This window comes from Oncorhynchus keta, chromosome 10, assembly GCF_023373465.1.
Source record: "Oncorhynchus keta strain PuntledgeMale-10-30-2019 chromosome 10, Oket_V2, whole genome shotgun sequence".
Lineage (NCBI taxonomy): Eukaryota > Metazoa > Chordata > Actinopteri > Salmoniformes > Salmonidae > Oncorhynchus > Oncorhynchus keta.
Genome location: NC_068430.1, coordinates 43839606 through 43855436, shown reverse-complemented (window position 1 = coordinate 43855436; position 15831 = coordinate 43839606). Strand labels below are relative to the sequence as shown.

Genomic DNA, 15831 nt, shown 5'->3' with positions numbered 1-15831 from the left:
ATGTATTTTAACTCAGCTCAACTCAACCCACCACCGGTCAATGTGTCCTGTCTTTGGTTGGTGCAGCTGTTGTTTTGCCTTACGTCTAAGTTCACGACAGTCTATAGCTGTGCCTGTCTGTTACTGTTAACTACATCCTGTTGTTGTTGCTTCTTTACTTTTGACTTCTCCTTAGGCTAATGTCTCAACGTTTCAGCGTGTCTGTACCTACGTGTATGTCTGTGGAGTTTTGTCAATGATACATCTGTCAACTACCTAACACACTCCTGTAGAGTTCCCAGTGTTCTCTCTAAAGGTCAAGGGTCAGACGGAGAAGAGTAAAGAGTCAAATCTTGCCACTTTCTTCTGGAACATAAAATTTTAACCGTAGTGTGATATATAATCCTAAATATCTCCTCTTTTCTCTTTCTTTTCTCTCCTTCTCTCTCTCTGTTTCAAGTTGAGAAAGATAAAAAGCCGGATCCAAATGATCCAGGTGAAGCCCTGTTTGACTTTTAGCTTAGCCCCAATATACACCTACCCTAAACACACACACACACACACACACACACACACACACACACACACACACACACACACACACACACACACACACACACACACACACACACACACACACACACACACACACACACACACACACACACACAGAGTTGAAGTCGGAAGTTTACATACACTTCGGTTGGAGTCATTAAAACTTGTTTTTCAACCACTCCACAAATTTCTTGTTAACAAACTATAGATTTGGCAAGTCGGTTAGGACATCTACATTGGGCATCACACAAGTAATTTTTCCAACAATTGTTTACAGACATATTATTTCACTGTATCACAATTCCAGTGGGTCAGAAGTTTACATACACTAAATTGACTGTGCCTTTAAACAGCTTGGAAAATTCCAGAAAATGATGTCATGGCTTTAGAAGCTTCTGATAGGCTACCTTCAAACTCAGTGCCTCTTTTCTTGACATCATGGGAAAGTCAAAAGAAATCAGCCAAGACCTCAGAAAAAAATTGTACACCTCCACAAGTCTGGTTCATCCCTGGGAGCAATTTCCAAATGCCTGAAGGTACCACGTTCATATGTACAAACAATAGTACGCAATTATAAACACCATGGGACCACGCAGCCATCATACCGCTCAGGAAGGAGACACTTTGTTGCAAAAAGTGCAAATCAATCCCAGAACAACAGCAAAGGACCTTGTGAAGATGCTGGAGGAAACAGGTACAAAAGTATCTATATCCACAGTAAAACGAGTCCTATATTGACATAACCTGAAAGGCTGCTCATCAAGGAAGAAGCCATTGCTCCAAAACCTCCATAAAAAAGCCAGACTACGGTTTGCAACTGCACATGGGGACGAAGATTGTACTTTTTGGAGAAATGTCCTCTCGTCTGATGAAAAAAAATAGAACTCTTTGGCCATAATTACCATCGTTATGTTTGGAGGAAAAAGGGGGAGGCTTGCAACCCGAAGAACACCCTCCCAACCGTGAAGTGCGGGGGTGGCAGCATCATGTTGTGGGGTTGCTTTGCTGCAGGAGGGATTGGCGCACTTCACAAAATAGATGGCATCATGAGGCAAGAAAATTATGTGGATATATTAAAGCAACATCAAGACATCAGTCAGGAAGTTGAAGCTTGGTCACAAATGGGTCTTCCAACTGGACAATGACCCCAAGCAAACTTCCAAAGTTGTGACAAAATGGCTTAAGGACAGCAAAGTCAAGTTACTGGAGTGGCCATCACAAAGCCCTGACCTCAATCTTATAGAAAATGTGTGGGAAGAACTGAAAACCATGTGCGAGCAAGGAGGCCTACAAACCTGACTCAGTTACACCAGCTCTGTCAGGGGGAATGGGCCAAAATTCACCCAACTTATTGTGGGCGCTTTTGGAAGGCTACCTGAAACGATTGACCCAAGTTAAACAATTTAAAGGCAATGCTACCAAATACAAATTGAGTATATGTAAACTTCTGACCCACTGGGAATGTGATGATAGAAATAAAATCTGCAATAAATAATTATCTCTACTATTATTCTGACATTTCATGTTCTTAAAATAAAGTGGTGATCCTAACTGACATAAGACAGTGAATTTTTACTAGGATTAAATGTCTGGAATTATATATAGTATAAATAGTATAAATGTATTTGGCTAAGGTGTATGTAAACTTCCGACTTCAACTGTAAATATATATATTTATCAATATATATATATATATAGTGCCTTCGGAAGGTATTCATACCACCTGACTTCACATTTTGTTACGTTACAGCCAATTTCTAAAATTGATTAAATTGTGTTTTCTTGTCATCAATCAACACACAATATCCCATAATGACAAAGTAAAACAGTTTTTTTGAAATTTTTGCACATTTCAACTCCGTACTTTGTTGAAGCACCTTTGGCAGTGACTACAGCTTCGCGTCTTTCTTGGGTATGATGCTACAAGCTTGGCACACCTTTGGGTCGTCTCAAGCTCTGTCAGGTTGGATGGGGAGCGTTGCTGATCGGGTTCAAGTCCGGGCTCTGGCTGGGCCACTCAAGGACATTCAGAGACTTGTCCTCAAGCCACTTCTGCATTGTCATGGCTGTGTGCTTAGGGTTGTGGTCCTCTTGGAAGGTGAACTTTCGCCCCAGTCTGAGCTCCTGAGCGTCCTGGAGTAGGTTTTCAACAAGGATCTCTGTACTTTACTCCGTTCATATTTCCCTCGATCCTGACCGCTGAAAAACATCCACGCAGCATGATGCTGCCACCACCATTCTTCACCGTAGGGATGGTGCCAGGTTTCCTCCAGACATGACGCTTGGCAATTAGCTCGAAGAGTTTAATCCTGGTTTCATCAGACCAGAGAAACTCCAAGTGGGCTGTCATGTGCCTTTTACTGAGGAGTGGCTTGCATCTGGCCATAAAGTCTTGATTGGTGGAGTGCTGCAGAGATTGTTATCCTTCTGGAAGTTTCTCCCAACTCCACAGAGGATCTCTATAGTTCTTTCAGAGTGACCATAGGGTTCTTGGTCACCTCCCTGACCAAGGCCATTCTCCCTGATTGCTCCGTTTGGCCGGGCGGCCAGCTCTAGGAAGAGACTTGCTGGTTCCAAACTTCTTCCATTTAAGAATGATGGAGGGCACTGTGTTCTTGGGGACCTTCAATGCTACAGAAATGTTTTGGTATCCTTCCCCAGATCTGTGCCTCGAAACCTGTCTCTGAGTTCTATGGACAATTCCTTTAACCTCATTGCTTGGTTTTTGCTGTAACATGCACTGTCAACTGTGGGACCTTTTATAGATTGTTGTGTACCTTTCCAAATCATGTCCAATCAATTTAATTTACCACAGCTGGACTCCAGTCAAGTTGTAGAAAAATCTCAAGAGTGATCAATGGAAACTGGATACACCTGAGCTCAGTTTTGAGTCTCATAGCAAAGGGCCTGAATATGCAAATAAGGTATTTCTGTTTTTTTATTTTTAATACATTTGCAATAATTTCTCAAAACTGGTTTTCACTTTGTCATTATGGGGTATTGTGGGTAGATTGCTGAGGATTTTTTTGTATTTATTCAATTTTAGAAGGAGGCTGTAACGTAACAACATTTGGAAAAAGTCAAGGGGTATGAATGTTTTCCGAAGGCACTGTGTGTATATATATATATATATATATATATATATATATATATATATATATATATATATATATATTTATGTAACCACATACACATTTTAACAAACACATAAACCCTCTCAAATTCCCCTCATATCTTGGCATGCCAACATTTAGCAAACTATTATTTGTGCAGAGATTGTGTTACTTTATAACAGTCATTTTCAGGGAAATGTATTTTAATTCAATTCATGAATTGAATACAGAGGTGCATGTTTCAATTCATGAAATTATTTTCCTGATACATTGAATAAAGGTAAATAAATCTGAATCTGATCAAGAAAAACAATCTCTCACAAATACACATAACAAGGAAGCATCTCCAATGTGTTGAGAGAAATAATGCAATATGAGTTTACCTCAGTATATCTGGCTATCAGTATTCAAATACACACTGAGGCAAATTTTGCATTATTACTTCATTGTCACAGAACATAGAATCTGGAAGATTGTGTGCAAAATGATGAATCCATTCTCTAATAACATTACATATTTCAAAACAATTGAACACATTGGATATGGATGAAGTATGATACATTTGACAATGACAATCACTACATTATCATTCTGCTCGTTATACAGTACTTCTAAGGACCAACATAAAGGCTCTGCAATGAGTCTTCTGCCATTCCCCTGGCACTGCATGACCCCCTTTTAACTATGCTGTGGGGTTCATGGTCCTTTTAGAATGCATGGCTAGTTGGCTACAGAGTAGAACAGTCAGTACATAATCACACAACAAACCATAATGAATGGCACAACAAACCATAGTGTATGACACAACAAACCATAGTGTATGGCACAACAAACCATAGTGTATGGCACAACAAACCATAGTGTATGGCACAACAAACCATAGTGTATGACACAACAAACCATAGTGTATGACACAACAAACCATAGTGTATGGCACAACAAACCATAGTGTATGGCACAACAAACCATAGTGTATGGCACAACAAACCATAGTGTATGGCACAACAAACCATAGTGTATGGCACAACAAACCATAGTGTATGGCACAACAAACCATAGTGTATGGCACAACAAACCATAGTGTATGGCACAACAAACCATAGTGTATGACACAACAAACCATAGTGTATGGCACAACAAACCATAGTGTATGGCACAACAAACCATAGTGTATGACACAACAAACCATAGTGTATGGCACAACAAACCATAGTGTATGACACAACAAACCATAGTGTATGGCACAACAAACCATAGTGTATGGCACAACAAACCATAGTGTATGACACAACAAACCATAGTGTATGACACAACAAACCATAGTGTATGGCACAACAAACCATAGTGTATGACACAACAAACCATAGTGTATGACACAACAAACCATAGTGTATGACACAACAAACCATAGTGTATGACACAACAAACCATAGTGTATGACACAACAAACCATAGTGTATGGCACAACAAACCATAGTGTATGACACAACAAACCATAGTGTATGACACAACAAACCATAGTGTATGACACAACAAACCATAGTGTATGACACAACAAACCATAGTGTATGACACAACAAACCATAGTGTATGACACAACAAACCATAGTGTATGACACAACAAACCATAGTGTATGACACAACAAACCATAGTGTATGACACAACAAAAATATTATGACAATAAATAGGCACAATAGAACTTAACTTTCCAAATTTAGACAAATAAACTCAGCAAAAAAAGAAACAGCTCTTTTTCAGGACCATGTCTTTCAAAGGTCATTCGTAAAAATCCAAATAACTTCACAGATCATAAATGTAAAGGGTTTAAACACTATTTCCCATGCTTGTTCAATGAACCATAAGCAATGAATGAACATGTACCTGTGGAATGGTCGTTAAGACACTAACAGCTTACAGACGGTAGGCAATTATGGTCACAGTTATGAAAACCTAGGACACTAAAGAGGCCATTCTACTGACTCTGAAAAACACCAAAAGAAAGATGCTCAGGGTCCCTGCTCATATGCGTGAATGTTCATTAGGCATGCTGCAAGGAGGCATGAGGACTGCAGATGTGGCCAAGGCAATAAATTGCAATGTCCGTACTGTGAGACGCCGAAGACAGCACTACAGGGAGACAAGACGGACAGCTGATTGTCCTCGCAGTGGCAGACCACGTGTAACAACACCTCCACAGGATCGGCACATCCGAACATCACACCTGCGGGACAGGTACAGGATGGCAACAACAACTGCCTGAGTTACACCAGGAATGCACAATCCCTCCGTAAGTGCTCAGACTGTCCGCAATAGGTTGAGAGAGGCTGGAATGAGGGCTTGTAGGCCTGTTGTAAGGCAGATCCTCACCAGACATCACCGGCAACAACGTCGCATATGGGCACAAACCCACCGTTGCTGGACCAGACAGGACTGGCAAAAAGTGCTCTTCACTGACGAGTTGCGGTTTTTTCTCTCCAGGGGGATTGTCGGATTAGCGTTTATCATTGAAAGAATGAACGTTACACCGAGGCCTGTACTCTGGAGCAGGATCGATTTGGAGGGTCCGTCATGGTTTGGGGCAGTGTGTCACAGCATCATCGTACTGAGCTTGTTGTTATTGCAGGCAATCTCAACGCTGTGCGTTACAGGGAAGACATCCTCCTCCCTCATGTGATACCCTTCCTGCAGGCTCATCCTGACATGACCCTCCAGCATGACAATGCCACCAGCCATACTGCTCGTTCTGTGCGTGATTTCCTGCAAGACAGGAATGTCAGTGTTCTGCCATGGCTAGCAAAGAGCTCGGATCTCAATCCCATTGAGCACGTCTGGGACGTGTTGGATTGAAGGGAAATATTCGGGAATTTGCAGGGTGCTTTGTTGGAAGAGTGGGGTAAACATCTCACAGCAAGAACTGGTAAATCTGGTGCAGTCCATGAGGAGGAGATGCACTGCAGTACTTAATGCAGCTGGTGGCCACACCAGATGATCCCCCTTTGACACATTATTCCATTTATGTTAGTCACATGTCTGTGGAACTTGTTCAGTTTATGTCTCAGTTGTTGAATCTTGTTATGTTCATGAAAATATTTACACATGTTAAGTTTGCGGAAAATAAACACAGTTGACAGTGAGAGGACGTTTCTCTTTTTGCTGAGTTTATGATACATGTGGTATGATGAATTGACCAATATTATCTCTGTACAGTTCTATGTACAGTTCTATGTCCTCATTATTTCAAATTAATTTGAGCCGTCCAATTGAATGTTCTGATGTTTTGCTCATTTTGACACATTATCGTTAATGTTCTGACGACCTCATTTCACCACATCAAGCTGTCCTAACGAATTTTATGTCAGCAGATGATAGATTAAAAGACAGTGTCCAGGTACACCGTAGATCTTACAAACGATATTTGTTACAAACTCAACATCAATGATCCCAGGCAGCAAAAGCATTAAGAGTATTTTGCATGATGAGTATAACAAAGATTTTGGTTTCTCCATGGGATAGGTTTAGTCAGTCGATTCGACCTGACTGTTTTGGCCGATATCTCCTCACATTGACTGTCTACCGACAATGCCCCAGTGCCAGTTTATATTGCGTGCATGCTTTAGAAACCATATGACACAGCATAAGCATTTACGTCTTTCGTTTCAACAATTTCTGGGGTTATCCATACAGATGGGAACTGTTAGCTACCCCTCTCTCTGCCTAACTAACCCCCTTCCTTACCCCTAATCCTTCTGCTCCAGAGAACGTAGGCCGGTTAGTCACGCCCGCCAAAAAACTGGAGGACACTATTCGCCTGGCCGAGCTAGTCATAGAGGTCCTTCAGCAGAACCAGGAGCATCATGCGGAGGTGAGTGGGTAACTCCGCCTCTTCTCCTCCTCTCATCCCTCTCTTTATCTATCTCACTTCTTTACCCCCTCCGACACCTGGGCACGGCGGAGGGAGCTAGCCTATTCCTTCCTGACACCTGTTCATGTGTAGCGCTGTCTTTGTGCATGGGTAACTTAAATTTTTTTTTTTTTTTTTAAATCAAACGAAAACTGTCATCAAAGATTTAATACACGGGTGGAAATCCTTAATGGGAGATGAATAATGGATGTTTAACATTGTACCAGTGCAATAAGGAGGCACTTTAAAGTGGGAGAGTGGTGAAGTGTGCCGTTCCCTTCTCCACTGACTCAAAAGTCATAACCCCAGTGCTGCAATGCTACATAAAACATTGGTTACCTTGAAAGATGGTAATGCCTGACTTGATTTCAGCTTATTGTGTACAGTAGAGTACAGAGCATTACAGGTAGCTCTAATGTAGGCTAGCTGCTCCTAGTCATACTGTACAGTAGGCGAAGCATGCTCATTCAGTGTTACTTTAGCTGAGAAGCTGGAACATGAACTAGAAACATCACTAAATAGGTTTCCCTTTTCCTCTGTATTTGCCTAAAAGTATACTAAAATGAATGTAAAAGCATGATGAGCATGTATAGAAGATCTACAGGTGATCCTATGGGATCAATAAGATGAATGCGGATAAGCAGATGTATTCTATCTCTCTGACATATGCTTGACAGGCTGCAGTCACAAGTTCTGGAGATCAATCGGTACAGTATAATTATTTCTCTTTCTCCTCAGACCCATCACCAACCTCCTCTCCCTATCTATCGCATGTTGGCCTGCACAGAGGCTGCCCTTAGTGTTATAAGGCTGAGGGGAAATCCACTAGAGAAGGGTGGCTGTTGTGTGTTGGTTCAGAGACATCAGCCAACATGCTGACTGTAACGCACCGCCATACTATAGGCTGCACAACATCACGTTGATCATAGAGCATGTCCATGGGGCCATAGGGACTAGTCTTCTTCTCTCTAGCAGCATGTTGAAGTGACACATATGCCACAGTATACTCTTTGTGGTTCTTTTAGGGTTTGATTGAATCCCCAAACTCCACCATGAACATAAATGTGTCTATCCTCTCCTTCCTCCATCCAGCTTTAAGTTCGGGTTTCAAATCGCGGTTCCCTCTCTTTGAACATTTAGAACATTCCTCCTCCTTCCGGCTTCTCCTCTTCCATCTCTCTGCTTTCCCTCTTTCCGTCTAAGAATTGTTCCTCCACTCGTTAATCCTTTACAGAAATGCTTGATGCCGTAGATACATTAATGTGACTATCCTCCCTGTGTTTTCACTGTCTGTATGATCGGTGATGTTCGCTCCCTGCAGGGCAAAGAGGTATGTGGTGAAGTTGAATGAGAACACCCCTCCCCCCTCTAACCCTCCAATGGTTTGTGCATGTCCAGTAGATGCCCTGCCCCCATTTCTCTGACTTGTTGGTACACTCCAGGACTGCTCTTTTGGGCTTGTTGTATTGGGACTGTTGTGAATGATGGTGCCTGCTGTAGCACTGGAGCCTGTAACTTCTCTGGCTGAGACGGAGCACCGAGCTTGGGCATGCTTGTAGAGACCTGGGCCTTGCCTGTGTTCCTTTCCCCCAACATAGGATGGAGCATCCAGTTTACCTGTCCACCCCCCTCCCCACCCCCATCCCCACCCACACCTCTCCCTGAGTCCACACTCTCCCCTGCCCTGTGTATGATGATGATAGTGATGATGATGGAGCACAGCTTGGTCTTCTGCCTGTACTGTAGTAGTCGGGCAGGGGGTGGGCATGTAAGTGGTCAGACAGGTAAGTGAGGACCTGACTGCAGTGCCGTCCCCCTGCGCTTTGCTGGCTATAGTCCCTCTATGGCAGATGTTTTTCCAGGGGTATCGATTCAATATGGAATAAAAGCATGCAGCATAACAGGAATGATTATTCGTCCTGTCAAGTTTTTCCAACAATGAGCAGATAACCCAAGCCCAGACTGCAAGCACAGCAGCAAAATCGAGAGAAGCAGAAAGGTCAATGGAAATAGACATGGAAACATACCTCTTTCTGGCCCACTAAGTACCAGTGTTTACTCTAACTAGTAGTCCCAAAATATCTGGGAAAACAATATCAAGAACACTGGTTTATCCAGAAATTGTCCCTCTGGAAACCCTGTAGCTAGTAGAGAAGCTATGTGCTACAGTCTGCGGTCGGTGTGCCTACTTCCTGTTATATGGCTGAGAGCAGTGCATGGACATGACCCGTGTCACATTCACATCTAATGAGGAGTGTTCTGTTGGTATGGCAATGATGTGAATGGTGGAAACGCGAGGTCCTTCCTGGTCCTGGTGAGCATGTAGGGACTTATCCACCTCAGTCTGCATGAGAAAAGGCACCCCCCCTCCCCCGGCTGTGACCCTCCCTCAATCTAAAGATATCTGGTCAATGAATAGAACAGAATGGATCGGCTTCATGATATTATTATGCTATTACCTGCTTTGTGTATAAATGTATCGTAAAATTGTTCTCACGTTGGTGGGAGGTTATCTAAGGTTTCAATTAGCCCCAAACCCTTTAGTCTTCACCAGAAAGAGCTGTGGATTGGTTTTACTCATTCTTGGAGAACACATGGGTTTGCAAGGCTACAGACAACCATTGCTATAGTTAACTGCATACAATCACTACATTTAATGGTCCACCTGCCTACACATTATATATCAGTCCACAGTGCTATGCTGGCGTGGGTTTGTTAGAGCTCTGATTAGCTCCAGTATGTGTGTGATCCTCCCAAGTCTGCTCTGGTCCCTCCCTGTCCTGCCTGCTCTACCCCACATCCTCACACCCTGACTGGGGCTTGTGTTCACCGTTCACCCCCTCCTTGGTTCTGTCCCTGTCCTGTCCGTGGTATCTGTGTGTGTCTAGGCCTTTGCCTGGTGGTCTGACCTGATGACGGAGCACGCTGAGACCTTCCTGGCTATGTACGCCGTGGACATGGACGCTGCTCTGGAAATCCAGTCTCCTGAGAGCTGGGACAGCTTCCCTCTATTCCAGCTGCTCAACGACTTCCTCCGCACTGACTGTATGTTTCATGTTTCTCTTCTATATACACCAATGGCTTTCTCCATCCAATAAACATTAACCTGTTACTCCTACCCCCTACTTTTTCGAACATTCTGTTAAAAATCGCGCAACATTTCAGTGCCCTGCTGCTCATGCCAGGAATATAGTATATGCATATGATTAGTATGTGTGGATAGAAAACACTCAGACGTTTATAAAACTGGTTAAATCACTGCTGTGACTATAACAGAACGTGTGTTTCATCGAAAAGTGCAGGAAAATTTGATCACTGAAAATGGAAATAAATATCCATGCGCCACTTCCAGGAATTGTTCAAGAAGAACCGAATTAAATGAGGCCGAGGTTGCAGTGCCTACAGCTTCCACACGATGTCTAGAGTCTTGTCATTTGATTCGGCTTTGATTCTTGGTCAAACCGAATCAAGGGAACCGATTCCCTCCGGTCTCTGACCGGATGTTTTGGTTGAGAAATATCCGGACATTTTTTCCAGACGGACACCTATAGAATTTACATCACCTCCTGATGAATTTTAACGCTTATTAACGTGTACTAATACCTAAAGTTGCATTACAAAAGTATTTCGAAGTGTTTTGTGAAAGTTTATTGTTGACTTTTTTAATTTTAAAAAATGACGTTACGTTATGAAACGTAGATCAATATCTAGGCTATATATGGACCGATTTAATCAAAAAAAATACCCAATAGTGATTATGGGACATCTAGGAGTGCCAACAAAGAAGATTGTCAAAGGTAATGAATGTTTTATATTTTATTTGTGCGGTTTGTGTAGCGACGACTATGCTAATTATTTTGTTTACGTCCCCTGCGGGTCTTTTGGGGTGTTACATGCTATCAGATAATAGCTTCTCATGCTTTCGCCGAAAAGCATTTAAAACATCTGACTTGTTGCCTGGATTCACAACGAGCGTAGCTTTAATTCAATACCCTGCATGTGTATTTTAATGAACGTTTGAGTTTTAACTAATACTATTAGCATTTAGCGTAGCGCATTTGCATTTCCAGATCTCTAGATGGGACTCCTGCGTGCCAGGTAGGAGCAAGAGTTAAGGAACAAGTTGGACTTGGAATGTGAAAGGGCTTAATCACCCATTCAAAAGTCCCCCCAGGAAACATAGATAGGCGTAGGATAGGGAAAGGGGGATACCTAGTCAGTTGTACAACTGCATGCATTCAACTGAAATGTGTATTCTGCATTTAAACCAACCCCTCTGAATCAGAGAGGTGTGGGGGACTGCCTTAATCAGCATCCATGTGGGCTGGGGACAGCAAGGAGTCATCAGGCCAGGTAATCCTGAGGCACGGTCCCAGGTCCCAGGGCTCAGGTCCTCAGAGAGCGCGAGAGAGAGGGAGCGAAAGAAAGAAAGAAAGAAAGAAAGAAAGAAAGAAAGAAAGAAAGAATGAAAGAGAGAATTAGAGAGAGCATACTTAAATTCCCACAAGACACTGGATATGACAGGAGAAATACTTTAAAACACTGGCCCTAGCCCCCCGACACATAAACTATTGCAGCATAAATACTGGAGACTGAGACGAGAGGTCGGGAGACACTGTGGCCCCGTCCGACGATACCCCCGGACAGGGCCAAACAGGTAGGAATATAAACCCCCCCCACTTTGCCAAAGCACAGCCCCACACCACTAGAGGGATATCTTCAACCACGGATTTACCATCCTGAGACAAGGCCGAGTATAGTAAAACAATACAACACACACTGTACTGTGGCACACCCACACGGCTTGTCCTGCGCCTCTGAGAGGTTTATGCTATAACATCAACACGGTGTTTTTGCTCTCTCTCTCTCTCTCTCTCTCTCTCTCTCTCTCTCTCTCTCTCTCTCTCTCTCTCTCTCTCTCTCTCTCTCTCTCTCTCTCTCTCTCTCTCTCTCTCTCTCCTGCTTAGATAACTTCCCCCCTGTAGTGTTTATAGCAATAATAACAATCTAACCATATTACAATAATAATGTAGTTATAATCTCTCTATTCTCTCTCTTCTTCTGCTTCTAGATCACCTGTGCAATGGGAAATTCCACAAACACCTGCAGGACCTCTATGCTCCCCTGGTGGTCAGATATGTAGACCTGATGGAGTCCTCCATCGCTCAGTCTATCACCAGGGGCTTTGAGGGAGAGTCCTGGGTGCCTGTAAAGTAAGGGGCCGTCCTTCCTCACACTAACTGTCTAGTCTAGGAGAGGCCAGGAGAGAGACACTCCTACTAGACGACTATATTTAGGAGAGCAGTCATGTTGTTCACTCCTTATTGACTGCGTCAGAAAACTCCTCAGCCAGAACAGTTTGAGAAGAGTAATAGATAAGGAGTTTATTTTCTGATAAGGAAAACCTATCCCAAAAGGCATTCATAAAACGTTTATTAGGAGACATAGGTCTAGGAAATTAGTTTTTCGAACTCCAGAAACAAATTAAACCTGAATATGATGGTAGCTATGACTCGTACGGTTATATTAAAAAAAATATTAGTTTTGTGATTGGAAGCTTCAAGCTTTCACAGATATTGTGCCGTAAACTTGCAAAAGTGCAACAGGCAATACTGTGCCACATTCGGGACCCTCATCCCAGACTAGGTCGCATGTAGTTTAGTTGAAGTCAATCTCCAATATTTCCATCCTTTTGTTTTGTGGACTAACCCTCATAGTGTGTGCTTTGAAATGTCACTAGGGATAGAAGCTCTCCAGTGTATTTTGTGTTGCTAATTTTCTCTTTTTCACTTTACAACCAATACTTATTGATTTGTCATGCCATTTACATTTGCGTTGCTTTCTTTTAAATGAAGCTCTTTTTACAAAAGTTCTAAAAAAATACATATTTATAGACAATAGGTCTTTTGGATAACTTTGCTGTTTTGCCTTACTGCTCCTTTTATATATATATATATATATATATATATATATATATGCATACAATCCACCGCTTATTCTGAATGTAGTAGGTCCTCTTTTTGTATGTGCTTCAAAAAAAAAACTGCTTCTCTAACTGTTGCTCTTGTCTATGTGTTACTTTTACATATTATGTCTGAAGATGCTCCGTTTCTTTGTGTGACTTTTCCTCTTGTGTTCTGGATTTGATTACTTTTACTGCACAGTTTCACATGGCTTTGAACTGCAGCAGCATCTACATTGCCACTGTTCTGGATCTATTTTGTTCTTTTTGTCTGTCTCTTCTGCAGGAGTTTGACAAGTAATCTGCCCAATGTGAATCTCCAAATACCAAATGTCAACCTCCAAATTCCCAAAGTACCAAATCTGCCGCCAGTAGCAGGACTATCAGTTAACCTTCCAACAATGCCTAGTTTTTCCACCCCGACATGGATGGCTGCTATCTATGACCCTGAGTGTGTATTCAACTAGTTCACCTTAGATTTATGTACATCAGCATCGTGTTGCCTTGGTATGAAGATGTCCCCTAGATCCCCTTGTCGCAGGTCATTGACAATAGAAGGCCAAATTAAAATATTGATTTAGATTTTGAAATGTCCTTGCCAATGACCTGCTTAGGCATTATGTGAGGGAAGATAGCTTTGTTTCTCAACTACATAGGCTAGTGCACACCACCACACACATTACAAACGCATTACAGATACCATTCCGTTCCTCAAATAAAATCTGGAGTAAACAGTCTTTACCGATCATGTTCATGCCAAGAGCACTGCGAGGGGGTTACGGACAGTAGTTTAGGCTTGTTTAAAGTTTAGACTTGTTTGTTCTTGAAATGAGTGGCTATTTGACAAGCTCTCATTTCCTCTCAACATGCATGCAGTTGAGCTGTGAGGTATAGAGATACAGATCCAAACCATGTTTCACTGGAGGTTTTGGGCTTGTTGCACTGAAATTTATTGTGACAGTGGACATTTTGATAATCTGGAATTTTCTGTCCAATGTGTATCTCTCCGCCTCTCTCCTACAGTTTTCACTAGCTGTAAAGAATGCAGTGGTTAGTCCGTAGTGCTCATGAAAAGTTGACTGTACCAGTGATTGCTTATGGAAGGTACAGTTGAACATCGCATCAGCACCCTGTATGAATACTGCTGGTCCTGGCTCACATGACTGTCTGTGGCCAGTGGGATAGGGTGGGCGGGGCCAGGTGGTCAAAGGGTGGGATCATAGAAATTGAATCACAAGAATGGACATCCCCATTCTAGACAATGGGTATTTCTGTTTTAGTGGTTTTATTTCTATGGTTGGGGTGGGTAAGTGGGTAGAGATTCTTCCCGGTGGTAACTGGGTGGGTGGATTGTCCGCTCAATGCTCTGAAGCAACCACCACTTCAGTGCAGCTGGCATCCAACGCAGTAGAGATCTGCCCCCTCTCCTGTCCTCCTTTCCTCTTCTCCTCCCTCTTTTCCTGCATCCCTCTATCCCAGTCAGCTCTACCCAGGATGGCAGCACCTTCAGACAGGACTGCATGGTGTGTTTAATAGCTACTGTACAATAGGATACCCACCCAGTATCACCAGCCTGAGGACATGGGGGGGGTGAGAGAGTGGGCTGCTCTTTTGGAGTTTTATTTTCTGTGATTGATCGTGTATACTCCAAACAAATCCAAGTTCAATAGAGATAAATTAAACCTACGTCTGAACACACAATGATAGCCATGTTTCAGGACACGCCCTCCCTCACCTCTCCACTCCCCTGTGTTGTATTACAGACACAAGTCAGTGTGTGCGATATCTGCAGTGACTATCCTGCATGAACCCACTCCACACCTAAAAGGCAATTAATAACCAGGTGCTACAGCATGGTTATTGAAATGTTATTTTCAACCCTGTCCTCTTATTCTTCCCATACACTGGCTCTGTCTAAACTGACAATATGTTATTTATAATTGAATTTAGTATGAGGGAAACGACTCTGAAACAGTCGGCCGGTGTGTGGTCAGAATAAAGGACCTTTGACCCCAGTGTTGAGATGTGAATGACCAGCATCCTCCTCTACACCCCCCTGACCCCTCTATCTTCTGTGACCTTTGGTTTCCTTTGGTTCCCTGACCTGTGTGTGTTTGGGTGTACCGTGGCTGTGCAGCAATGGCTCTGGGACGTCGGAGGACCTGTTCTGGAAGCTGGAGGCCCTACAGACCTTCATCAGGGACCTACACTGGCCCGAGGAGGAGTTCGCCAAACACCTGGAGAACCGCATGAAGCTCATGTCCAGCGACATGATTGAGAATTGCGTCAAACGGTGTGTGTGTGTGTGTGTGTGTGTGTG

General features: G+C 42.9%; 1 protein-coding gene across 14 annotated transcripts in view; it reads left to right on the top strand.

Annotated features, from left to right (window-relative positions):
• The window catches only part of LOC118389353 (calcium-dependent secretion activator 1-like), a 151672-nt gene that overhangs the window by 126023 nt on the left and 9818 nt on the right, over positions 1 to 15831 (top strand). For 4 of the 14 annotated variants that reach the window (XM_052527085.1, XM_052527080.1, XM_052527078.1 and 1 more), the window contains 6 exons: positions 7404 to 7510; positions 8227 to 8256; positions 10438 to 10594; positions 12621 to 12762; positions 13798 to 13962; positions 15649 to 15804. In XM_052527085.1, the coding sequence (XP_052383045.1) occupies positions 7404 to 7510; positions 8227 to 8256; positions 10438 to 10594; positions 12621 to 12762; positions 13798 to 13962; positions 15649 to 15804 (757 nt within the window). Of the gene's footprint in view, positions 1 to 439; positions 476 to 7403; positions 7511 to 8226; positions 8257 to 10437; positions 10595 to 12620; positions 12763 to 13797; positions 13963 to 15648; positions 15805 to 15831 lie in introns of all 14 variants that reach the window. The other 10 variants (XM_052527088.1, XM_052527087.1, XM_052527086.1 and 7 more) reach the window with 5 other exon arrangements.